Below are 25,864 nucleotides of genomic sequence, written 5' to 3'. Positions count from 1 at the left end.
TGTTGTGCAAGTGATCCAAGTGATCGATTTGAATTGAATATATTAATTTGAATGAGAAAGTGTTGGTGTTGGAATTTGACCCACTTTGACCCAGGATGTTAAAATGTTAAATTTATTAGTTATTTAATTAAATGATTAATATTAATTTAGTACAATAATTAGTCAAAATATTATCTCGTGATTGAAGGATACTTAGTTAGTTGTTAGTAGGGAGTTAGTGTTCCCCTAAATTATGATAAGTTTGTTAATTGATTTTGTATTTAAATTACAACCACAATGGGGACACTAAATGAAGTATCAATGATAAAACAACCATTTTCATACGCCAAAACTCAAAAATCATTTTCAAATAAAGCATAAAATGGATGGTTTTTTTGATACTCCATCTCATCAAGGTGTGAAAATGCAGCCAAAAGAAGAGGAATCATTTATTCCTTAAAAATAGTTCCTGCAATTTCAACGTAAAAAAAAATGAAATCTCAAAATATTATAACAAAAAATGGATCATAATTTATATAATATCTATTTGTGGAGCACATAAATTTTTTTGAAGTGTCAAAGTATTATATCAAGTATCAATTAAGTGTTTGTTACTCCATTATCTCTCCCCATTGGAGTTGCTCTAATACTATCGTTACGTTTATTGAAAAACAATGTTTATCGATTTTTCCAACATGGTTTGATCGAAAAACATAGTTTTTCAACATTGTTTTTTTTTTCTTTCTTTATTTATTGTGTAAGGTATATTCTCTACGACATCACTCATCAATGATTCTAATATTCTAATGTGTGATGTGAGTTAAAGAAAAAATGAAAGATCGAGAGAGTTATTATTTTTGTGAGTGAATAGAGGATGCAAAAGCTTCTCTATTGTTGATGTTTTTAAAAAAATATTGAAAGATTGATGATTGTGCACATGCAACCACTTCCATCTGCAACTCCATGAAAATGGACTAGGAGATATGGTTCTGCACTCGTTCTGTGCCATCGTGTGAACAAAGGTAGCTAGGGTGACGTAGGCGACTAGAAAGAGCAAAAAATAACATACAGAGCCCAAAAGTAGTCTTTAAGAACTCCGCTCGATGTGAGTGCGGACATGGCTGCAATGAATGTCAGAAAAGCCACTAAACAACTGTTGAAGAGTGCGTACACACTTCTGCAAAGATCTTTTGCAGAAGTCTCTTCATTACCGAAGGTAGTCCTCCACAGCTCTAAACCTTCAATCCTCCTCAGCAGATATAGTAATATGCCGGCTGAAATTTTCAAACAATGTACACATATATTAATGTTAAATAATGTACAAATAAATTGAAACATAGATTGGTAACTAATTATCAATAGATGTATGGTGGACTAGAGAAACAATGTTGAGCAAGTGATTCTGCTCATTCTCATTCTTAGAATTATGGTCAACTCTCTCAATCAATTTGATGTTCCAGATTGTCAGCTCTCTCAGTAAGCTGTTGTGCCAAATTGTCAACCCTCGCAGTAAGCTGCAGTGCCAAATTGTCAACCTTCTCACTAAGTGCATCTCTCTGTTTTTCAACCCTCTCAGTAAGCTGTAGTGCCAAATTGTCAACCCTCTCGATAAGCTGCAGTGTCAAATTGTCAACCCGCTCACTAAGTGCATCTCTCTGTTTTTCAACCCTCTCAGTAAGCTGCAGATTGTCAACCCTCTCACTAAGTGCATCTCTCTGTTTTTCGAGAGTCTCGTAATTCGCATATCTTTGATTTTTTATATTTTCAATAATTGATTCCAATTTCTCAACCCTTTGTACCACCAAGTAATAAAAAACTTTTCAAAAAAAAATATAATAATAATAATAAAAAAAAAAATAGAAGCTCGTCGAGAAATTAATAATATTAATACTGTGTTTACTACTTTACTACTTACTGGAAGAATAAGGAGGAAGGGGAGGATGAGGGTTAATCTCCTCCTCAATCTCGTGGTGACTCGGTTGGTGACTCGTATTAGGATGGACGTTGTCAACGTGATCTCTCTGGCGGCCGTATTCCTCAACAATGGGCGAACAATTTTTTTCAATTTAAATGAACAGAAAAAAGAATACACATTTAATAAATAAAATAAAATAAATAAATCACCGACACAACAAGTATATTAAATTACCTGTTGAAGAAGATTGACCTTTGGCTTGATTCTCGATAGCTACATTGAAATTTAGAAAAAAAAAAAAAACTATTATTACTTTAGACAAGCTAAATAAATATTAATGTATTGTATTTTGGTGTTTAGTATGACAAATATACCTTGTAAATCCATTCATCTCCATGATCCCCGAATCCCTCTCTCTCTCTAAGTCTTTAACGGCCGACCGTTTCTCACCATTAAACACTATTTCTAAGTTTAACATTATATATAAACAAATATAATTCTTTTTACTTAGACTTAAACTACTTTATTTTTAAAACCCCATTCTAATATTTTTAACTCATACTAATTCTTTTTTCTTTCGTCTATAAATTATAATTAACTTACATTTAATAATGAAATATAAATAATAGGGCGAACGACAAAAAGACCAATCACAAGGGACTTAATTACACATTGGTCCACAAAAAAAATAGTCTTTCAAATAAAGGCATCCCCATGTCTTTAGTCTAAAGTACCCTCCATAATATAATTCTTATCAATTCCATCATTTATGCTCTAACTTTCTTAATATTACATATTGACCCCGGATTTAAACATATCACACTAACCCTAGGTTGTATTCACTCTTAGCCACTTCGGCGACAACCAACACGTGCCTACATAAGGCATGTCGTTATACCCTTTGTTTGAGTATATGTAGTGTTAAATGATCTTAAGTGTATGTATGTCTAGATTGACTGTTGAAACCTACTTAAATTGACATAAGATCAAAACATGGCAAATCCCATATCATTTTTTACGGTTTTATTGGTTCTTTGATTCTTATTTGGAGATTAAGCAAAAGACAAATTACATATGGTTAATGCAAGGATACATGATATCGAAAATTTTCAGAAAATATTCAGCAACCGAGGCAATTCAAGTAATATTTCTATGATATGTTCCCCCTTTATTTTGTTTTATTACTATCAATTCCCTCATTTAAAGATAATGCTTTAATCTCGAGTTGAAAAAGTATGACTTTTACATGGCAAGTAGGGACTGAAAAAGGATTCACAAGTCACTGATTTATCCTAATTTAGCATTAATGTATAATTTGTAAGAATAATAATATGTGTCAACCAATGTATTGGAATTCTCGAGTTTATCAAGTTTCACCTTGACCTACATGAGAATGGATCGTGAACCACTAGTTCATGGGTTGAAACTGGGTGTTTAATGGTCAAAATCGACGATTCACGGGTTAGACCATTAACAATATGAAAATACATGCCCCTTTCATTGATCTTTTCAAAAAGTATTGATAGTGCTTGGTTTTGTCATCATAGATAGATCTTAAAATTGATAGAGCTTGGATTTTGTCATCATATATATATATATGATTTTAAAGAAATATTGATAGTGCTTGGATTCCACATTGTTGTGGTCGAGAAAATACTTCATTCAAAATTTTTAAAATTCGTTGTTGTTTGTTTATCTATCATTTTCGTTTATATAAATTCTTGATTAGATACTAGTTTTTACCCTAAATGTTTAAAATCCGAAACGATAGGTTTAAATAACTTAATTCTTCACATTCAAGACACTGTTCCACACATAATATTTAAGATCCTCACGATTTTAAGTCAAATTATCACTTTGTTCCATAAAAAAAATTGATGGAAAATATTTTCTCTTGTCATATTCTTAACTTTTAGTGATTATTTTTATTTTTAATTTTTCTGATGATATTCAACAATGGGAATTGGATGATAGAGAGAAGTTTTAGGCAGTTTGTATGGCTGTTGTGCAAGTGATCCAAGTGATCGATTTGAATTGAATATATTAATTTGAATGAGAAAGTGTTGGTGTTGGAATTTGACCCAGGATGTTAAAATGTTAAATTTATTAGTTATTTAATTAAATAATTAATATTAATTTAGTACAATAATTAGTCAAAATATTATCTCGTGATTGAAGGATACTTAGTTAGTTGTTAGTAGGGAGTTAGTGTTCCCCTAAATTATGATAAGTTTGTTAATTGATTTTGTATTTAAATTACAACCACAATGGGGACACTAAATGAAGTATCAATGATAAAACAACCATTTTCATACGCCAAAACTCAAAAATCATTTTCAAATAAAGCATAAAATGGATGGTTTTTTTGATACTCCATCTCATCAAGGTGTGAAAATGCAGCCAAAAGAAGAGGAATCATTTATTCCTTAAAAATAGTTCCTGCAATTTCAACGTAAAAAAAAATGAAATCTCAAAATATTATAACAAAAAATGGATCATAATTTATATAATATCTATTTGTGGAGCACATAAATTTTTTTGAAGTGTCAAAGTATTATATCAAGTATCAATTAAGTGTTTGTTACTCCATTATCTCTCCCCATTGGAGTTGCTCTAATACTATCATTACGTTTATTGAAAAACAATGTTTATTGATTTTTCCAACATGGTTTGATTGAAAAACATAGTTTTTCAACATTGTTTTTTTTTTCTTTCTTTATTTATTGTGTAAGGTATATTCTCTACGACATCACTCATCAATGATTCTATTATTCTAGTGTGTGATGTGAGTTAAAGAAAAAATGAGAGATCGAGAGAGTTATTATTTTTGTGAGTGAATAGAGGATGCAAAAGCTTCTCTATTGTTGATGTTTTTATAAAAATATTGAAAGATTGATGATTGTGCACAAGCAACCACTTCCATCTGCAACTCCATGAAAATGGACTAGGAGATATGGTTAAGTCCATAAGATTTAGTGGTAGATTTTTATCTCAAATATCTATAAGCATTGCACTGGCGAAAATGATGGGGATCGGACTATTTCCGACGGTGTCGAGGCTGCCCAATTGATTGTGGGCAGTGAGATGTGGCGGCAGTTATGACAAGATTAAAGTCACACAAACACATAGGCGAAACAACTATTTTAGGCAAATGAAAGTTCAGTTTAAAAACTACTTCAACAACGGCACCTGACATGACGTACACTCGGCGGTGGCTACGAGGCAAGCCAATGTGCTATCTGATAAGAGCCGACACAAGCTTTTCCGACGAAGGAGAGCATGTTCGGCCTGGCCTACAAACTCGCCGGAAAGATTAGTAAAGTTACTGTTGCGAATATGAGGAGATAATAAAGCGAAAATCAAGGAGGAGAAGTCCACCAAAGAGTTCCTCAGTCCAAGTCAAATTTGCGATGGAGGATATGATGCGCGCAGAGAATATTGTAGCAACGAATTCTTCGATAGGGAAATTTGTTAAAGAAGGCAATTTTGGTAGTTCGTCCTTAGTGATGGTGGTAATATTTGGAGAACATGGTTTTAATTTGCTGCAAACACAAATTGTTTGTTTGAGATTATTGTATATGGTGGAAATTCATGATCAATTAGGTTGTTATGGTATTGGCTCACGGAGAAGAAGACCTCCGCAAGAGTTTTTGTGATGAATCACACTATGATGAACCAACTCAAATGATTGAGATAAATAAGGCGATATAATTGGGATAAGCTAAATTTGCTTTGGCTAAGTATGACTTAGGCGGATATAATTGTTAATTCATTTCAAAGTTGTTCTTTGAAGTTGTTGTAGTTGAATGCACATGTCAGAATTAAGTGCAGCCTTGAAAGTGATTTTGGTAAATACACATACGAGAGTAGGAATGTTGCCTCAAGAGATGATAGAATCACCTGAAGCTGATGTTTCCAATTTTAGCACGAGAATATGGTGGAATGGGTTATTGAAGTTGAAGTGTTCGATTAGCTGTAGTTAATGTATTTCTTTCGCAAACGAAATTAGGAATTCTCGTAATTGGATGGATGGAGTATCAACAAGTGGAGATTGATGGAGGCGTTCGAAACGTGTTTGTCCGAGTTGATGGAGTTTTGAGGCATTGGCTCTCGATGTGTGGAAGTTGATAAATGTTTTTTTTTTCGCTAAAGAGGTATATATTGAAGAAGAAATAAATCTCATTGTAATATGTTTTTCGTAGAAATCAGTTCAAGGGAGGGTGTTAAAATATTTTATTGCTTATTTAATTAAATGATTAATATTAGTTTAGTAAAATAATAAGTCTAAATAGCATTTTGTGATTGTAGGATACTTACTTACTTTCAGTAGTGGGTTAGTGTTCCCCTAAATTATGATAAGTTTGTTAGTTGGTTTTGTATTTAATTTATGTTATAATACAATCATTACTGTAATTGAAAAATATTGTTTATCGGTTTTTCCAACACAAGGATGAAAACTGAAACAATATTTCAGATTCTAGCCGATTATGATCCAATCTTTTCGATTTTGGAACAATATTTTTCATGCCAAATTCCGAAAACTCGGTTCCGGTTTTTTCTGATTTTTTTTTCGATCGGAGTTGGAATATATATAAGATTCCGATTTCCAATCCAATTTCAATTTCCGAAAATAATTATGTAATTTCTGACTTTTTTTTTAGAAAATTACACTTATAATATCAATATTATTGTACATTTTATATCTAAAGAGACTAAAAAATTAGAATTTTTTGATTTTCGTCGACCTTATCCGAAAATTTCCGATTTCGGAACAAGTTTTTTCATTCCAATTTCTGAAATTCCAATTATCGTTTTTTTCCGTTTTTTTTAAATGGAATAGGAATGGATTTTTCACTTCAAAAAATAATCAAGTTTTTTTCCGAAAAAATAATTTATTCGATTTGATTCGTCCGATTTCCGCCCCTACTTTGACCCACATTACTCCACTAGTGTTCTAATTTGTTAAGATCATCGTTTGTATGATTCACGAAGTTTTACAAGATTTTATTGTCTCTTAGGTTGTATGAAATTTTAGCAACTTGTTTTGTGATGGCAGAATAAAGTTTTTTTTTCTTTTTTTTTTCTCTTACACATACAATTCATTTTATTTTATTTCATAAAAAAAATGTGTTTTAAATACGAACTAAAGCCATGGATCGTTACAATTATTTCAAATGACAATTATACCCATACTAATTTTTTTTCACGTTTTCTTATGCTATACTTAGACATTTGACCTGTTGACCATAATCAAGTTTCTTTCCAAATTTAGTAACTATTAGAATATTTTTTTCATATGCATCGTATGTATGTTTTTAACTTTAAGCCCCCAAAAAAAAAAAAGTAAAATAAATTTGCATTTACAAATCATCAAACCCTCATTATTATCAATTTGTGAATGTACGTAGTAGTTTGCTATTCAAATGATTTTTGTTTTGGGTATGATTGTCGTTTTTCACGTATTAAGATTTATATACTTATATTTAGTCACAATGCACTAAATTGCATTAGCGATGGAAATCGAATAGATCGAACCAAAATAAACAATTATAAAGAAAACAAAATTATTTTTTGGAAAAATGAAAAATTAATTCCGATTCCGTTCCAAAAATAAAGTAGAGAAAATAAAAAATTGAAATTTAGGAAATTGTAATGAAAAATCGTTCCAAGAACGAACTTTTTCGAATCAGAATCGGCGGAAATTTTTTTGGTACACTTATTTGTTAGTAAATAGCTCACCGTATGCCTATATATAAATGACCCAAAATTCCATTATTATAGATTTAAAAACAAACACACACACACACACACACAAAGGAAAGAGAGAAAGGAAAATTACATAAAATTGTAGAGCATTTCGTATAAATTATCACTCATGATCCAATCTTCATAATTTGAATTACTTTGCAACAATTATATAGTTACCCGCCAAAAAAATCAAACAATCGGAATCATTTATTATAACTTTAAAATTTGCAGCAAAGTATTTCAGGATTTTATGTAAATATCAAATTCATTGCCATCGATATTACATAATGCAAAAAATGTAGGATTATTTGATTGCGTACAGTGTAATTACAAAAAGACCCTTTCTTTTTGAGAAATTACATCTAGCCCCCTACAATTTGTAAATTTCTTACATTTACCCCTACAAAATGATATTAATGTAATAATATTATAGGGGGTAAATGTAATTATGAAAAACGAGGGCGCTTTTTTCGTCAATAGATCTTACCTCAGGGGGTCGGCTATAAATTTACCCTATTGATTAGGTTTCATCATTCATTTCATGTACGTATAATTAGTATTCAAAATCAAACATTCATGCCAACTTATTTATCAACCAAAAAAACTAATAACCAACAATCTAATAACTCATTTACCAAAAGTTAAAACAATCAAATAAACCTTTGATGCCATCATTTCAGGGAAGAAAATGACACACGACAAATTACGGAATAAGATCCAACTTTCGGCTATTTCATTAACGGATCACAAACGAAACAAGTAGTTCAAGTGTTCGACTACTACATTCCAAACACGTGGATCAAAGTATTTCCAAGAGCAAACTACGTATATAGTCGGTTAATTGCTAATTACATTTGTGTCAAAAGTTGCCGGATGAACGAGTTAGAAACGTAAACTAGACAAAAAAAGTCGCATCAATTAGGTCAGCTCAAAAGTTTCCCAGCAGTAGAAGAAAGTACATCCATGATCTGAAATTTGAAAGAGGATTAAAAGTTAAGAACCCGAAAGACCAAGATATTCCATCACGATGCACTGAAAAACAAAATCATTATTAACAAAGAAGCAATTAATCCAAAAAAAATGAGGAATCAGTCACATATATGAACCAAGAGGAACCACGAATTTTGCTGGCCCGAAAGCCCGAAAGCGAGGCTTGTAATAATCCTCTATGTTATTATTAGATGTTTTGTTATGCACAAAATTTCGAAACTGGAAAATTTTCGTCCTGTATATTTTCATTGAACATGCGAAGAAGCAAAACCGTTTTTGATTTGACAATACAATAGATAAAGGGTATATATTTTTCTACTAATCATATGTTGCAGATTTGGAAGACTGCATTCATTAATGGAAGTGCATATAGAAGCAAATTCCCGACTTATCATTGACATGGTGACGATCGACTTGAGCTTATTCGCAAATGTCTAAAAGGAGATCAAACCAAATTCAAATGCACGTGTATAGAGAGAGAGAACAGAACACGGGGTAGCAAGTCAAAAATCACATTACTATCTTGAATTCTTGATCATCTTGAATTTGAATCTTGATCATAGCTTATCATATTTTCTATGTAATTTTCATATTTTTATCTCTATTTCCAAAGAACAGAAAATTGTAAAAAAAAATTAAAAAAAATAAAGAATCTCGAATTTGTGTATACCTTTCGAGTAATCACCACATATCTCCCGCCTCCCCTAAACATCACCTAATCATCCCTTCACCGAATCATCCCCTAACGAAAAAAATGACAAAAAAAATATTAAAAATTGATTACAAATAATATCAAAAACAACAACGAAAAATTCGAAGATTAACGACAATGGGAAATCATACCTCGATCGGGTAACCATTGACCGTACGATTAGATCATAAAAGTAAGATTCATCACTACGAGAAGTCCGTTGGGAGGTGATTTCGGAAACCATCGCAGCCACTCGATCCTTAGCTTTCGAGAGACGAACCAACGAGTATGGAGCCGCCACAGGATCCAACTGCACGCCAACTGTTCGATTCAATTCCTCAGTGAGAGAATTGAGCTGATTCAACACAAGGGTTATTTCCAGCTGGTGTGCATCCATCATGCGTTTGGTCCTCCTCATTTCTCGGAACTGAACATACGCCGACGCGCCGTACACGAGAGCGTACGCAACTGAAAATACAGCGGTAACAGCGTTCCCGCGACGAACGGGGAGATGCTTCGACGCCAACCACGCCACCGCCAGCAGGGTGACTAGACACACCATCAGTGTTTTCCTCAGAGAACATGTTATTCCGTCGCCGGTCTTCCGCAGTTCGGAATCACGGCGGCGTAGCGCCGCGCAGTTTTCCTCCGCCCTTTTGATCGTTTCGTTTACAATCGGTGCGATGTAATCTGAAAATACAAAAAAAAAATAAAAATTAAGTAAATAAATTAAAATTCGTAATCTTCTGTTTTCTATTAATAAAATATTAAATTATTTTTACCTCCCATATTTGAGAAGAAGATGATGAGATGAAGTCAAAATTCAAAGGTCAAAACCCTAGAGCAGAGAAGAGAGGTATGGAATACTGTGAACTGTGTGAAGGCTTTATTTTACGGCCAAGAATTTGAGTTCCGTGAGAAGAAGGATTTCTCGTGCATAACTGTAACCTCTCGATAATTTTTTTTTTCTTTTTCTTATTTAATTAATATTATTATTTTAATATGCTTTCAGTAAACTAATAAATTATAAATGAGTTTTCTTTATTAGTCTAATTTCGGTGTACACATCGGGTGAAAATTGGGACGAAATTTCTGATTCTTGCGATTATGATTTTGGAACTAAAACTTTTTTTTTTTGTTTCATTATGAATCCCTACAAATTTTCGATTTTTTTGATTTTTTTTTGATATGGTTGGAATATATATTAAACTTTGACTTTCGAACCAATTTTAATTTTTGAAAATAATTTGAAAATTCTATTTTTTTTATTTTGTTTCATATGGGTACAATGTTCGACTTTTTAAGATCGTTAATCGTTATATTACGTGATGATGATGTATAAAAGTTGTTAATTGTTACAATATTCAACTTTTTGAGATAGAGTTCGTTTGTTAAAAGTTGTTTTGTACTCGATTTGCTTATTAACTTTACGAACCAAACTTGAAAAACTTGAATATATATATAGTTATATATATATATTAATGATCAATGAAATGCGGCTCCATTAGAAACACATGATAAAATACTTGTAAAAAGTCGAATTACTCGAGCCAATTCAAATCCGGTTCCATTAAAACTCGTTCTCATTCGACTCGACTTTTCTTTACCATACCAAGCTAAAATGAAACTTCGAAAGATTGGCAGAAAATCGAATAAATTTGAACAATTATGCATTCGGTTCAACTCGACTCATATATGTCATTACTTTGTCTTTTCCGAGCTCAAAGTTTCACAACAAATTGTCTTAGATTTAATTGACTAATTAGTGTTTATCCAATAAAATAAGTCTATCCAAGACCATGTTTGTATCGGGAAAGTATATTTTGTTATAAAAAAAATATTTTAATTTATTAAAACACTTTCCTAATCCTAACAATACTTGGTAACTTATGGCGTGTGCACCAATTTACATAGTTTCGAACAATTCATCAATTGTTATATAGGTGCAGATGATTACAAACATATATTTGCAATAACCAAAAAAAAGAACAAACAAACGAGAATTTGATGGCGGCGGCACGTGCGATTGCGAACCGGATTTTGAAATCCAACTGCACCTCGGAATTCGGTAGATTTTTCTCCTCAAACAAGCTCAATCATACGATTGAGAATCGGATTTTGAAATCCAACTGCGCTTCGGTGAATTCTAATAGATTCTTCTCCTCAAATAGATTCGATCACCAATTGAATAATGGATCCGATAAAAATCTGATAACTTTCTCCTTTTTCTTTATTTTTCTATTTATTTCTAATTATAACAGATATTCCAAATTTCGACGATTTCGATTCGAATAAATCCGACCTTAGAATAATAAATTTCATCACAAATTCCAATTTTTACGCTTTTTTTCACGTGAATTGAAATACATATTAGATTGCGATTTTTTTATGTGATTTTAATTTCAAAATTAATACACTTGTTTAAATTTGTCTTTTTGCTCCCGAACGGAGTGATTAATTAGTTCCCCTAATACTTTTGTTTCCTGTAACCTTTAATTTGGTGTAATTGACTTCAAACTGACTTTAATAAATCTAATAATATTAATTGCTTTTAATAAATCTAATAAATCCTATTAAATTGTTATTAAATTAAGTGACAATAAAAATAAAGAATACCAAATAATTTTATGTTTTTCCTGATGCAGGAGATGCAACACAAGATTGAAAAGCACATAATTGATATTGTAATTTGTAAAATAGGTTCAAAGACTCCAAGATGATATTCAATATTTGAGGGCATCTTTCTAAAATTATACGATCTAATTTATATTTACTTATTTTGAAATACGATCTAATTTTTTTTTTTTAATTATTGTTCTCAACAGATGAGAGATGAACGAGGGTTTTGCTCAACAACTCCGTGAAGTTCAGAATCGTTGCGGTGATGGTAAAAAGGAAATGTCTGGTCGGATCGTTAATGTTTTATGTACAGGTCTTATAATTGTCCTTGCTGCTGACATTGTTGTTCACATTGCTGTTGACATTACGAACTCGGAGTTTTTTAAAAGCATCTAGTAAGCTCCTACGGCTGACAAGATATTTTAGGGGCTAATAAGTTGTAAGATCTAGATCTTATTTCAACAATTAAACTTTTTCAAAGTATTTGGAAGTGAAGCTTATAAGCTACTTTTTGATTTTATAAGATATTAAATTCGTTTTACTGTCATAATGACAAAAAAAACGACACTTAGGGTCGGAAAACTATTAGTACCAATTATTACCATGTACCATGGTAGACGAACCGAAAATTATCGAAAATTTACTAAAGGAATGGTGATCACCTTTGAGCATAATTCAATGTTGTATTAGTATCAATCATACCAATACTATAAGATACGGTACATACCAATACTATAAGATACGGTAACAGTATTTCATTTCTATTACCACTGTAGACATCGTAGCGTACTACAAATGCATATTTATAATTTTACTAAGCATGTACTTATTTTTTATTTGTTAATAATTAATAAATAAATACATAATTATAAGATATAACTGAGTTGCTCGGCAGTATTATTCATGTTTTTCGTAATGTGAAAAAAAAATATCCAGATTTATTTGGTCATTATTGAAATAAGGGTAAATTACAAACACCCCCCTGAGGTATGGTCAAATTACAAAAACCCCCCTCTTGTTTGGATAATTACATATACCCCCCTCAACTATGATTTTTTCTTACACCTCCACCCTTATGGTGCCAAATTCAACATAATCATCTTGCTAAAAATCACATATTATGATCATCTTGCTTCATAATGTAGAGTTTGAATAGGATAAAACGGGTACAAAAGTGATAATATTCCATATAATCTCGAAAATTCCACTAAATTTGAGGAATTGAGGGGTGGTTGTAATTATCCAAACAAGAGGGGTGTTTTTGTAATTTGACCATACCTCAGGGGGGTATTTGTAATTTACCCTTGAAATAAATATAAATACCACTTTGTGTCACTCAAGCTTAACTCCATTATACTATGAAACTACAAGCAAAATACGGTTACCTACCGAACCCACCCCTAATTGTAATCGTTAAATTTATTTTAATTTTTTTTTTTTTTGAGAAACTAAACGAATGTTTTATTCATATAACCTTCTCGGATGAAATTATACTTTGAATACTAGATGGTAATACGCTTAGATGAAACGAAACTCTCCTGTATAGAGCTGCCAAATCATGCGCTACCTTGTTGCCTTCTCTCAAAACGTGTTGAACCTTAAAAATATCGAAGGTTGCACCCGTTCGTTTTATATCATCTGTGATAGGTCCAAAATCTGCTTTGATAGGTGTCTTGCTAGTTTCGAGATTTCCAGTTTTCGGGTTTCGATTTCAGTTTCCTTTTCGATTCGGTTTCGGTTCAGGACCATTCGTATAGACGTTGACATGTGTCTTAGCTTCTAGTTAAGCCGTGTATTTATGATCTTTACATATCTACCCAGTATGAGGTAATTACCTTGAGGGTTATTTTTATTTTATTTTATTGTTTAGGTAATTTAAACTTTTTCAAGGACAATTATTTCATCATTTTCTTGAAAAAAAATTGAATTATTATTAAGTTCGAGGGTGTATATGTAACTTTTTACAAATAAAGGGGATATTTGTAATTTAGGCATACTTTAGAAGGTTATTTGCAATTTTAATTTTTCGACTTTTCTCTTTTCTTTTTATTGAAGGAATGAAGGGCAATAAGACATTTTACTGTGTATGTTAAAAAACTTGACACACAGATAACAAGAGGGGTTATTTCGTAATTTCATCTTAATGTGGTCTTATATTATACTTATAAAGTTCATACTTCATAGTGATCACGATTAAGCTTTGTTCGATTCGATACATACCCATTGATCGTAATCGAACGATTGTGAATGATGCTCAAAATAATATATTCGGTTTTTTTAAGAACACTAAATTAGTTCATGGTAATATACAAGTTTGTTTACGACCGATGCGGTCAACAATAAATTAACTCCAATCACCGCAACAGTAAATTGGAGAGAAAAAAATGGAGATAATCTCTCTAAATGTGTACGAATAATTGTGAATAATGAATTTCCTTTAATTAAACTTGGCTTAATAGCTAGAAAATTAAACAAAATTACTCGATAGTCAAATCATTCCCGTTCATTAAAAAAAATTTCGAACTCGATTAGTTAACACAATGAGACAAAAAGTCAAGTTACTTGAGTTCGATGCATGTTCGGCCAATTAAGTCGATTGTTTATCAAACCAAAAGCTAAAACACTTCTTCAAAAGCTAAACAAAAACTCAAACAAACTCGAAATAAATACGCTTCAGTTCGATTTAGGCTCATTTATAACCCGTATTTGCTTTTCGAAAAATCTCTAACAATAAGGGAATTATCAGCCGAAATTTTACAGAAGGCGAGAATATTGCCCAGAAATATATGATTTCGGAATAAAATGTTACAACCATAAGAAGAAAACAGCGCCATGTATGAATCAACAACACTTAAAAAATATGTGCAACTTCGATATTACATATGCAATACAAATGTGTACATTTACGAGCACAAACGCAAACATGCGAACCCAATGAAAAAGCACTTGCATTATTCAACAAATTATGAAGTTAAATTATTTAAAGCACAACACAGTACAAGCGATTAGCAGTCGTAAATAAAAATACATGCAATGTTAGAAATAGCCAAAATCGAGAAAATTCAAGACTCCAAATTTATAATGCATATAAAAGGAAGACGAATGTTTCATAAACTACCCAAAGATTGATTCAACAACATTAACCTTTAATGACAAGCGCGTTTACATACGAGCACAAACGCATTTATCTACGAGCCCAAACGCAAACACGCAAACCGAATGAAAAAGCACTCGCATTGTTCAACAAATTATGAAGTTAAATTATTTAAAGCACTGCACTGTAGAAGGGATCAACAGTCGTAAAAGAAAATACGTGCAATATTAGTAATAGCCAAAATCCACAAAATTCAAGACTCGAAATTTATAGTGCATATAAAACGAAGACGAATGTTTCATATTGATTCAACAACATTAACCATTAATGACAAAAAAGTAAATAAAAATTCTCCAAAACAATCGAAACACTAGTAGTTATAGTTACCCCTACGCAACGAACGAACAAAAATTTATAGCCATTTTTCACCACCACCACACACACACACCGCAATTAATCCACGAAAAAAACAACTCAAAAATACCTTTCTCGATCGTCATTTCGCCGAACCCCTCTTCTTGCTTTTCCCATCCTTAACCTTGACAACACTTTCGCTCGCTTTCTTGCTCTTCGTTTTCTCGCTCTTCATTGTCTCGTCCTTCGTTTTCTCGCCCTTCGTTGGCTTCTTTGTCTTTTTCTTCACCAATTTCTCTTCATTCAACACCACTAAAACATCCTCCTTCGAATCTTTTTTAACCTTGCTCCTTTTCTTCGCCTTCGGTTTATTCTCAACCTCATCGTCAACTTCCTCCATCAAATTCGCTTCCGATTTTTCCTCACTCTCGTCACCCTCCTTCTCTCCAACATCCATATAACGAACCTCGTGCATCCTACCCTTCTTCCTCTTTCCACTTTTACCCTCCGTCTTCCCACTAACCACTCCCTCAACCTCTACACTCTCGTGATCGCCACTCTTCGCCGCCGCCACCTCAGCTCTCTTCTCGCTCTCCTTCAAACCCTCGATTTTCAACTTCACATCCGGCATCGCCTGATAAACAGGCAACGCAACCGAATCACTAAACTTCAAATGCAGACTCCTCACACCATCCCACTTCTTCGAAACCCTATCGACCGCCCCATTAATCGCATCCAACACATTCTCGACAATCGCATCCTTCTCCATATCAACCCTACCGACTTTCGTCACCGAGCAAGTCCCACTCCTCAGATACAAAAGCGCACTCCCCAACGCATTCTCCACCTGCGCCTTCAAATTCTTCTTCCCCAAATCGACACCCAAAGGCAGCTTCTTCTTCTTGAAAAACTCCTTTCCGATCAGCTTCGGCAAGAAGTGGACAATCCGCTTGTCGACGAGGAACATGTCGAAGCTGTCGCAGAGCTTCCTCTTCGCCTCGAACGGCTTGTAGTTGGTCTTCAGCTTCGATAGCTTCACCACTTTCGAGATGGGGATGCACTGAGATTTGATTAGCTTCTTGATTTGGTCGGAGGGCGGGGTCGGGGTTTGCGGCCTGTCGTCGATGATTAGGCACACCTGGGAATTCGGGTCGAGGGTTGGGTGGGTGAGCGGGATTTTGAACGGCTTCGTGCTAGGGTTTGTTGGGATTTTCTTTAGGGTTAGGTTAAGGTAGATGTAGTCGTCTTGCGGGAGGAGCTGGAGCTTGTCGGAGGTGGCGGCGGCGGCGGCTTTGTGCTTCAGCAGGGCTGTTACGGCGGCGGTGATTTTTGATTGCTCCACCCTTGATGCGGTGATGGGAGCGGCGGCGGCGGCGGCGGCGGTTTCGGCGGTGGGAGCCATTGGAACCGAAGGGAGTGTGTGAGAGAGAGGCGGCTTACAGTGTGTGGGGGTTTTAGGGAAGGAGATTTAGAGCTGAAATCAGTTTGACATATTATATTGGGCCGGGCTGATAAATATTGGGCCGGGCCGATAAATATTGGGCTTGTAAGAGATGGTGTGTTTTTTTTATTATAATTCGTGTTTTAAGTTTTTTTTAGGATAAATTAATCCCCATAACTCAGGCTAAATAACGAAAAACACCCCACCTATATGTAATAACTAAAATCCCCCTCTGATTAACCGTTGATCGAGTTTTTTAACAGAAAATGTGTATAGTCTATTTTATACCTTCTGCTAAATAGGTGAGAAATAAAAGAAAGTATATGAGATTGTGTAAAGTCTATACCGTGAAATCAAAAAAAATACGTGAAAAGTCACACTGTACGGTGGTTGGTGTCAAACGAAAACAAACCTCAGGGGAATAGGTGGGGTGTTTTTCGTTATTTAGCTTAAGTTCATGGGGGCTTCGTAATTTACCATTTTATTCAAGATCTTATAATGAGTAAAACTAGCTTATAAGATCATCATCCAAACACTTTAAAAATTAAAAATAAGATGTAACAGTTTATCGGCTCTTAAAACATCTTAACATGCGTAAGAGCTTATCGGCTTTTTAAAATAAGTTTAACCAAACGGGCCCTAAATTACAACAACCACCAAACTGAGGTAAAGTCTATTTACGAAAAAAAAAAAACCTCATTTTGAGAAAAATTACATCCACCCCTGCAGTTTGTAAATTTGTTACAACAACCCCCTACAAAAAGGGTGTTAATGTAAGAAATTTAAAATTTGCAGGGATGGATGTAATTATGAAAAGATGAGGGAGGTTTATAAATAAACCTTAACTCAACAGGACAGTTGTAATTTACCCTAGTTAACTATAACCTATAATCTCTAAAGTATTCAGGCAACAACTTTTTTTGTAGGTTTTAAATTTTTTTAGGGTTTTTAAAAGGACATTTGAGATATTTTATAAAATGGTAAATTACGAAAACCTCCCAGAACTTAAGCTAAATATACCCCCACCTATTCTTAATTATCAAAAGTTAAAACAACCAAAAGCAAACTTTCATGCCACCTTTTAGTCAAAGCAAACGACACACAAATTAACGGAATGCGTTCGGCTATTTCATTAACGCATCACAAACAAAAACAAGAAGTTCGATTACTTCATTACAACCACGTGTGGAAACCGAATTTGCAAGAGCAAAACTACATAGTTGATTAATTTCCGATTGCATTCGCCAAAAGTTGTCGAACAAGAGTTAGAAATGTACACTACATACAAAAGGTGACATCGATTAGGTTAGCTCAATAAAGTTTCGTAGCAACATGTACCACCAAAAGACTACATTCTTCACGTCGGTACCTCCATAATCTGAAATTGAAAGAGGATTTATAGTTTAGAAACCATCATGCGGCACTGGAATTATTTAAAAAAATAGAATAAGCAATTAATCCAATAAAATGTCGAATTTCGTTCTTATATTTAAATTCATATAGCTAATTGGATTAAACAAATAACATACGAACCAAACACTCAAATTCATACATACCTTGCGTGCAGGAGTATATTCGACTCCCATAGACACCAGCAACTCATCCTCTATCAAAAAAAAAAAAAAAAATTGCAGATTAATACTAAATCACAAGACAAAATTCACGAAAGAGCAATATTTAGGGGAAAAATAAAACCATACTTCCGAAAACAGTGAGACATACGAACAATATGAGAAACATCGAAGAAAATCCGAGAATGCCAATGACGATACTCAGGTAAACTTCCAAAGGAAGACGAATTGAATATTTCATATCCCACACTCGATCCCTAGCGTTGGCAAGTCTAACCATCGGCTTCCGAGCATCGAACGGCACGCCGGGCGTTCGATCCAATTCCTCACCCAAATTGCTTAGTGCCTCCATCAGTCTCGTTCTTCTCCAACTGTCTACTTTTATCATCTCTTGCATCCTCGATATTTCCTTGTACGCAGAACGACAAGATGCTCCCATGAAACCGGAGAATACGAGTGAAAAAACTACGAGAACTTCGTAGAAACAATGCGGCACACGAGCTATCCACCAAATTGTTCCCCAAGCCATTATCACCATACTCATTGAAAATTTTTTGAACAAAATAGTTGTTTCTCCGAGACAATTTTTCTTCACTTCAACCTCAAATCGTTGAAAAGAAGTCCATTGAGCCTCAACCCGTTTGATGCGTTCGTGTAGGATGGGCGCCACATAATCTTTAAAAAAAAAATACATTCTTTATCATCTCTGGTTTCTAAAAGTAAAACAGTAAAAATGAAAAATTGAGGTAAAAGAACAGTTAATTTTACCTCCCATATTCGATCCGAAAACGACGATGGAGTCAAAAAAACCCAAGAAAAATCAAGATAGAAAGAAAATGTCTTATCAATGCAGAATACTCATGTCAACTGCCTCCTAGGCATTTCATCAAACAGGTTCAGTGCAATGCGTTGTTAAACAACAAACGGCGCATTTCTCCTTCAAAACTCACCATCTCCGAAGATACACACGAAACAGAATCATATTTCCGTGACTAGAAAGAGAGATTAACAGCAAATTATTAATCACCGGTCGGATAAGATTAATAAAATCTTGAAATTTTGGAAAAAAAAAATTACATTTGGGTGGTCCAAAGAAAAGAACTCAGCAAACAGTAAGTAAACGAATTCTTCGATGATGGCTCGATTAATGGAATATTCTGGTGACTCAGTAGAACTGGTGACGGCGGAAGTTGGTGGTAGCTACTGGTAGTATAAAGAGAGATGAAAGAAGCTCTTGTAACGTATTAAAATTGCAAATAAGTCCTTGCGTTTTTTTCTCTTTATCATCAAGTCCTTGTACTTTCACTTTAAAAGAAAAGGACCCAGACCTTATATATTTATTATAAACTACATATTTGAAATTGTATAATATACTAATGTATATAATTTTTGTATTCGGTGCGGTACAGTAAACTGTAATAAATTATCATTAACGTACCGAATACCTAAATTTTGAGAAAAAGAAATTACGAAAATTGAACTGAGTTTTTTTTTCGGTATTTCGCACAGACTGGATTTTAAGTTTGGTTCGATGAGTTTATTGAATTGATGAGATTGAGCACCCCCCTAACCTTATGAGTTAACTAGTTATATCTTTATTAGATTTGTTTCTTTCTTCATTCTCCTACTTTGTTCTCTTCAAATAAAATATTAGTGTTTAATGTAAAAAATAGTTTATTTGGTTCAAAATTCAAATGCATATTTTTTTTAGTATATTTTGAATTTTAAGTTAACTAAATAATAAAAATTGGCTAAAAATAATATAATGAAATAATTAGTAATTGATGGGGGTTTGAGTCCATCTTAATCATGGGTTGGACTAGCCCTGATCCTATCAAAGCTGCTAAAATTACTCAAAACACCCTCTCAAAAAATGAAGCATGATTATTAAAACAAGACTAAATTAAGTAAATCATCCCGAACTTAGGTTAAATAACAAAAAATACCCAAACATATTCATAATTACCAAAACTCCCCTAAGGTTTGTTTATGTCTTACACCAATCCCCTTACAGTATGACTCTTCACGGATTTTTTATTCGCGGAATTAGAATTTACACAATTTCATATATTTTCATTTATTTCTCAACTATTTAATAAAAGGTATAATAGACTGTACATTTTCTGTTAAAAAATTAGATCAGAGAGGATTTTTGGTAATTAATTACGAATATGTAGAAGTGTTTTTTGTTATTTAGCCTACGTTTAGGGGTTTTTCGAAATTTACCATTAAACAAAGGAACCATACTCTTGATCTTGACTTCATATAAAATTATTTGCGTTTGCTGCTCAAAAACGTGTTTGTTTTATATATATTTTCCACTAAATTTTTTTTTTGCCGTTGGAAATTGTTACTCATCAGAAAATTTGAATTACACACACGGGTGACATTTTCATTTTTCACACGAGCGGGAACTTAAAAATATTTAATTTTATTTATCTCTATATAAAGGGGGTGCACTTCGAACTTTGACCCGCCCATTTGCTGAATACACAGTGAAGAAAAAATGAGAGAAATTCAAACACCACAGAGAGACCAATCTTCTGCAAATCGCTCAACCAAATCCAAATCTTCTTCCAATCTCAGTTCAGATCCGCGCAAAGTAAGGATCTAAATCATGGAAAACGTAACAAATCTGCCTAATTCAACATCGATTTGATGAAATTAGGTTTCTGAACTCATTTTAATGGTGTTTTTTAGGCCATGAAGAAGTGTCTGAATCCTGCATTCAAAGCTGTTTCGGAGGAAGATCTCACTGTGACGGAGTTTCTGAAGGAATTTCCTGAGGTTTCGGTTAACGATCAGTTCGGTGAATCCGCTGAGGTAATTTTCCGATTTGGTTTTTCGTCTGATTTGGAATGATCTTCGTTCGACTTATCTTCTGATTATATGCATCTCTTGTTTATTTATTTCTGTTGAGAAGGTCTTAAATTAAGTTTTTTTTGAAATTCTCATTTGTGATTTGGACTTTGCCGTAATTTTTCGATTTGTTTTTTCGTCTGATTTGGAATGATCTTCGTTTGAATTATCTTCTGATTATATGCATCTCTTGTTTATTGATTTCTGTAGAGAAATTTTTAAACTCATTTCCATACCGGAATTCTCATTCACGTTTTGGATTTTTGCCGTAATTCTCCAATTCCACCTGTTTGTGTTTTTAGAGATCAAATAGAAGGATTTTTGCTTCGGTTTCTCATGAAATGATTCTGCTGAGTAGGAAGCTTGTATAATTTTACCTGATTGTTCTTTGATGATTCAGTTAGGAAGTTATTTTCGTGTGGGATTGTAGATCGTTCAGTCTGTTGGAGAACATAATTTTCTCTTTTGATGCTTTATCTGAGGTAATTTTTCAATTTGATTTCAATTTGGAATGATCTTCGTTTGACTAATCTTCTGATTATATGCATCACTTGTTTATTTCTTTCTGTAGAGAATTTTTAAAACTAATTTCCATGGCGAAAAATTCTCGTTCCTGCTTTGGATTTTGCCGTGATTCTTCAATTCCATCTGTTTGTGTTTTTAGAGATCAAATCGAAGGGTTTTGCTTCAGTTTTTATGAAATGATTCTGCCCAGTAGGAAGCTTATATAATTTTATTTGATTGTTCTTTGATGATTCAGTTTAGGAAGTTAAGAAATTTTCCATGTTGGATTATAGATCGTTCACTCTGTTACAGAACATAATTTTCTCATTTTGATGCTTATCTAAGTAAACGGTATGTTTCTGCTCTCAGAACTTCATTGCAGCATATCCAGTCGACACTCATTCATTGAAAACAGTTGCTATCTCGGATCTGACCTCATCCCCATCCTCCGAAATTACTTCCGACAAGCATATCTTGACTAATGCCAGAGACACCAAACTTGAAGATGCTGAAATAGGTTCTGACCTCAAGATAGAGTCTTATGAAGCAGAGGTAGTGATAAAGCATCTGAGAGAAGCTCGAATTCAGGTTATGAAATCGAAAGATTTGGGCCCTTCAAAGAAGCTTCTGGATGCCATGATAAAGACTGTCATTCAAGAGTTCTATGGTGGTCTGTACGAAGAAAACGAATGGCTCGATAAACTTGCGTCCAACAAGGGCAATCTGGTCTCGCTGATTGTTACGATGGGGGTATTTGCTGCATTGGTGTTTTGGTTCTTCAACTCGGGTACCAAGGGATTTGTCACGATGTCGCCACCAACTTAACGAGCTACCTTGGATCGATTTGTAGGTAATCTGTCAATTTTCTTATATAATAAAGGTTAACTGAACATTTACTTGCTGATTTCCACTTGCATAGGATATCCATATATACATGTGCTGATAAAATTGTAGAGAAAAATATGACCCCGTGGATATGACCATTATGCAAATGAATCCTGATTTTTAAGTGGTCTGTTATTCAATTTGTATTTTCGTTCGTGGGGTGACAATTCTGAATTTGATGTTTTGCTTGAAACGGGAAGTGTTTCATGCTTATGTTATTACTGCTTCTTGATTTTACTTGTTGCTTCTTGGGAAACTCCGTTCCTTGATTCATCTGATATATCATGGACTATTTGTTTCAGAAATATACGGACAAAGGCCGTTAAGGATCATCTAGAGCATTATAGGTTATAACAGCTTCAATATATTTGTAGTGGTAATCATAGTAATTTTCTGAGCAGGTCGTATTTTCCGTGAATAGTCTAATATCAACTTTGTTAAGGTATTTTAGGAAGGTCTCTCCTGCTAGAAATTAAGCTTTCACTTTAGCTGACTTGGGAAAAAAAACCCGAATTTTTTTACTGTGTCGTGTGTGTAAAACGTAGAACTTGCGCATGCCTGAAATAATCTTGCAACAAGATCTTCGACGAAGTTCTTTGGCATAATCATCGTTACCTTGAGAAATGTTGCTACTCCACCGACAAAAGCCGGTAAACAGGACCCTATGTTGCTTGTGGACTAAGAGTCCGTTTTCATATGCATGAACTGCAAACTCGTGAAGTAATAAATATTCGAGGATAAACTTCTTTTGAATGCTCTTAAAGTATTGCTAGGCATTCTATTAAGGATCATCTACAGCATTCTACGTCGTACCAACTTAAACTGGTTCTAGTAGTAAATAGCCTCGGTAGGCCTTCTCCACGAATAGCCTAATATTAAATTTTGACAAATCGATCTAACGATTCGTTTGATCAACATGCATCACCTACCAAAAATCAATCTTCTATTGCCACCTTGAATTTTGCAAACACTTTCCCCGTTTGCAGGAGTTTCATTCACTTGAGTGCAAGTATTGTTAGATAATTTGTTCCATGAAGAAGTCTGCTATTTCATTAAAGCATCACAATTCACAAACAAAACAAGTAGCAAAGTATTCAACTACTTCACCCCAACCACATGTGGAGAAAGGAAAGTTTTACAACTACATTCACATACAAAAAGAGTAGCAAGTAGCAAACTGCGTCGTCAATTAATTGCTATTTCCATCCGTCAAAAGTTGCCGAGTAAAGAGTTAGAAATGTAATCAATCTACACACAAAAAGTGGCATCGGTTGGATTAGCTCAAAAGTTTCGCCGCGCCCTCCGTAATCTGAAATTGGAAGAGGATTGAAAGTTTAGAACCAGAAAGATATCATGATGTACTCAAATAAAATTGAAAAATAAAATTAAAAGTTCGTTTTTTCTTAGTTGCCTCTGAAATACGATAGAACATCGAACACCACCTACTATTGTCTATTGACACGGGAATAAAAGAAATGCTTACAACTCAAATTAATAGAAATGTATACCGTTTAGGTAGTCTCCGCATATCGGCCTCCTCTAAACATCATCCCTAGCAATAAACGGAAAAAAAAGTCGATCATAAAATGTATCAAAAACAACAATAATGAAGACTTTGCAAATTAATAACAATAATTAAAAAAAAAACATACCTTGAATACACGTCGAGCATACGACGATTACGATAAACAGCAAAGCAACTACAGAAGTGATAATCAAATCAAACATGTGCAATCTTGTACTAGGAGAAGGGAGTTGAAGAGCAGCATTGATTTCCTCCGCCATGTCAGCCACTCGAGCTCTAGCTTTGGGGAGACGAACCATCGACGGGAAGAGAGGATCCAACTGCACGCCAACCGTTCGATCAAATTCCTCAGTCAGAGAACCGATCACGCGCGCAACAACCGTTCTTCTCCAAATGTGCACCCGCATATGGTATCCCGCCCGCCTCATTTTCTGAAAGGCCAAGTAAGCCCACAATGAATATACGCAGACGAACGAAAATGCAGGTGGAACAACCGCACGGTAGCGGAGATGAACCGGCAGACGCGCCGACGCCAAATACCACGCGCCGGTAACGATGGCCATACCCACCGCTAAATTTTTTTTCAAAGAAAGCGTGATTTCGTTGCGCGTTTTCCGCAGTTCAAAATCATGGTGGCGAAATGCAGCCAGTTCTTCCTCCGCACTTTTGATTTTTTCATTTAGTGCAGGTGTAATATACTCTAGAAAATATGAACCAAAAAAAAAAAAAAAACAAACAAAAAATCTATTTATTGTGTTTGATTCAATTAATAATATATTAAAACTGAAATTGGATAAGAATATTAGATTTACCTTCCATTTTTTACTGCAGAGTGTGGGAGTAAAAGATGTTGCGCCGCTTCGTTGGGAATGGGAAGATGATGGCGGGATATTGTAAAAACCCTAGGTATTGCAAATTGCAATTAAGAGGGAAAATATAAGGGCAGATCAGTAAATTCTATACATTCAAGGCTTATCCAACGGGCAAGAAGTAAGAACCAAAATTAAAGAGGATTTTTTCCTTATTTAATAAAAAAATATTCTTTAATTCTTTTTATTTACCATGGAACGAAATTTTCAATTTATTCTGATTTTTGTTTGAAATTTTCTGACTTATGCTGATTTTGGTCCGAAGTTTTCCCTATTTAGGAACGAATTTTTTTATTCTTTTTTTATTTTTTATAGTGGAATTGAATTTCGTTTATCGATCCGACTTAGTTTCCAATCCATTTTTTTTCCGAAAATTACACTTATAATATTAATTTTATTATGTATTTAATATTTAAAATGACTAAAAAAAATTTGAATTTTTCAAAATCCGTCAATCCCGATCCAAGAGTTTCAGATTTCCGAACAAGCCTTTTCATTTCAATTTTCAATTTTTTTTGAGTTTTTTTTAAACGAAATGGAAATTAGTTTTCACTTATTGAAGTTTTTTTCTTTCAAAAGTGTTAGTCCATGGTTATCGGATCGTAAAAATAACTCGTATCGTTTTTCTCCATGTCTCGTATCGTATCGTTATCGTACCGTATCGTAAGATATTTAACCAACTATTAAATTAGTACAAAATATATATCTACATTATAAAAATATTATAAATATGTAAAATTTAATATAACTACTTATTTCAAAATAGGTGTAAATTCAAGTTTCAACATCATATTATAAAACATGACAAAAATCATATATG

At 33.7% G+C, this 25,864-nt stretch overlaps 4 protein-coding genes and 1 long non-coding RNA gene across 6 annotated transcripts; 1 reads left to right on the top strand and 4 right to left on the bottom strand.

Moving 5' to 3' along the window:
- Window positions 1–8,353: 8,353 nt before the first annotated feature.
- LOC148772155 (uncharacterized) lies at window positions 8,354–9,503 on the bottom strand. Its single transcript, XR_016030055.1, has 3 exons — window positions 9,476–9,503; window positions 9,303–9,374; window positions 8,354–8,610 (listed from the first exon to the last, which is right to left on the bottom strand). It is a non-coding gene; the product is annotated as an uncharacterized LOC148772155 (long non-coding RNA).
- Window positions 9,504–15,288: 5,785 nt separating this feature from the next.
- On the bottom strand, window positions 15,289–16,897 carry LOC105970155 (uncharacterized). The gene has a single exon (XM_012994954.2). It carries the CDS (start codon window positions 16,790–16,792, stop codon window positions 15,533–15,535), a length of 1,260 nt encoding a protein of 419 aa, XP_012850408.2. The 5' UTR covers window positions 16,793–16,897; the 3' UTR covers window positions 15,289–15,532.
- Window positions 16,898–17,937: 1,040 nt separating this feature from the next.
- Window positions 17,938–19,648, bottom strand: LOC148772154 (uncharacterized). 2 transcript variants are annotated; one of them, XM_088825464.1, is made up of 5 exons: window positions 19,480–19,648; window positions 19,171–19,394; window positions 18,554–19,077; window positions 18,388–18,437; window positions 17,938–18,209 (listed from the first exon to the last, which is right to left on the bottom strand). In XM_088825464.1, the coding sequence occupies exons 2-5, from the start codon at window positions 19,175–19,177 to the stop codon at window positions 18,143–18,145; spliced, it is 648 nt and encodes a 215-aa protein (XP_088681590.1). In that variant the 5' UTR covers window positions 19,178–19,394; window positions 19,480–19,648; the 3' UTR covers window positions 17,938–18,142. The 2 variants fall into 2 exon arrangements, with proteins under 2 accessions (XP_088681590.1, XP_088681593.1); XM_088825467.1 differs by having other exon boundaries at window positions 18,532–19,077; window positions 19,171–19,636.
- Window positions 19,649–20,877: 1,229 nt separating this feature from the next.
- On the top strand, window positions 20,878–22,843 carry LOC148772153 (uncharacterized). Its single transcript, XM_088814901.1, has 3 exons — window positions 20,878–21,004; window positions 21,103–21,225; window positions 22,135–22,843. The coding sequence occupies exons 1-3, from the start codon at window positions 20,909–20,911 to the stop codon at window positions 22,588–22,590; spliced, it is 675 nt and encodes a 224-aa protein (XP_088671027.1). The 5' UTR covers window positions 20,878–20,908; the 3' UTR covers window positions 22,591–22,843.
- An 830-nt stretch (window positions 22,844–23,673) lies between these two features.
- LOC148772152 (uncharacterized) lies at window positions 23,674–25,079 on the bottom strand. The gene is made up of 4 exons (XM_088825461.1): window positions 24,988–25,079; window positions 24,303–24,875; window positions 24,159–24,202; window positions 23,674–23,959 (listed from the first exon to the last, which is right to left on the bottom strand). The coding sequence occupies exons 1-3, from the start codon at window positions 24,992–24,994 to the stop codon at window positions 24,162–24,164; spliced, it is 621 nt and encodes a 206-aa protein (XP_088681587.1). The 5' UTR covers window positions 24,995–25,079; the 3' UTR covers window positions 23,674–23,959; window positions 24,159–24,161.
- Window positions 25,080–25,864: the final 785 nt, after the last annotated feature.

This window comes from Erythranthe guttata, chromosome 2 (genome assembly GCF_056151865.1).
Source record: "Erythranthe guttata isolate IM_541 chromosome 2, IM_541, whole genome shotgun sequence".
In the NCBI taxonomy this organism is placed as follows: Eukaryota; Viridiplantae; Streptophyta; class Magnoliopsida; order Lamiales; family Phrymaceae; genus Erythranthe; species Erythranthe guttata.
This window is presented reverse-complemented; position numbering and strand designations above follow the sequence as displayed.

Coding starts and splice junctions, on each gene's coding strand:
- LOC105970155 (XM_012994954.2), bottom strand. CDS start 16,792: ATGGCTCCCACCGCCGAAACCGCCGCCGCCGCCGCCGCCGCTCCCATC.
- LOC148772154 (XM_088825464.1), bottom strand. Junction 18,438..18,553: donor CGATGTTTCTCATATTGTTC/GTATGTCTCACT, acceptor TTTTTTTGATAG/AGGATGAGTTGCTGGTGTCT. Junction 18,210..18,387: donor AATATACTCCTGCACGCAAG/GTATGTATGAAT, acceptor TTTCAATTTCAG/ATTATGGAGGTACCGACGTG.
- LOC148772153 (XM_088814901.1), top strand. CDS start 20,909: ATGAGAGAAATTCAAACACCACAGAGAGACCAATCTTCTGCAAATCGC. Junction 21,005..21,102: donor TCAGTTCAGATCCGCGCAAA/GTAAGGATCTAA, acceptor GGTGTTTTTTAG/GCCATGAAGAAGTGTCTGAA. Junction 21,226..22,134: donor AGTTCGGTGAATCCGCTGAG/GTAATTTTCCGA, acceptor TTCTGCTCTCAG/AACTTCATTGCAGCATATCC.
- LOC148772152 (XM_088825461.1), bottom strand. Junction 24,203..24,302: donor ATGCTCGACGTGTATTCAAG/GTATGTTTTTTT, acceptor GTTTATTGCTAG/GGATGATGTTTAGAGGAGGC.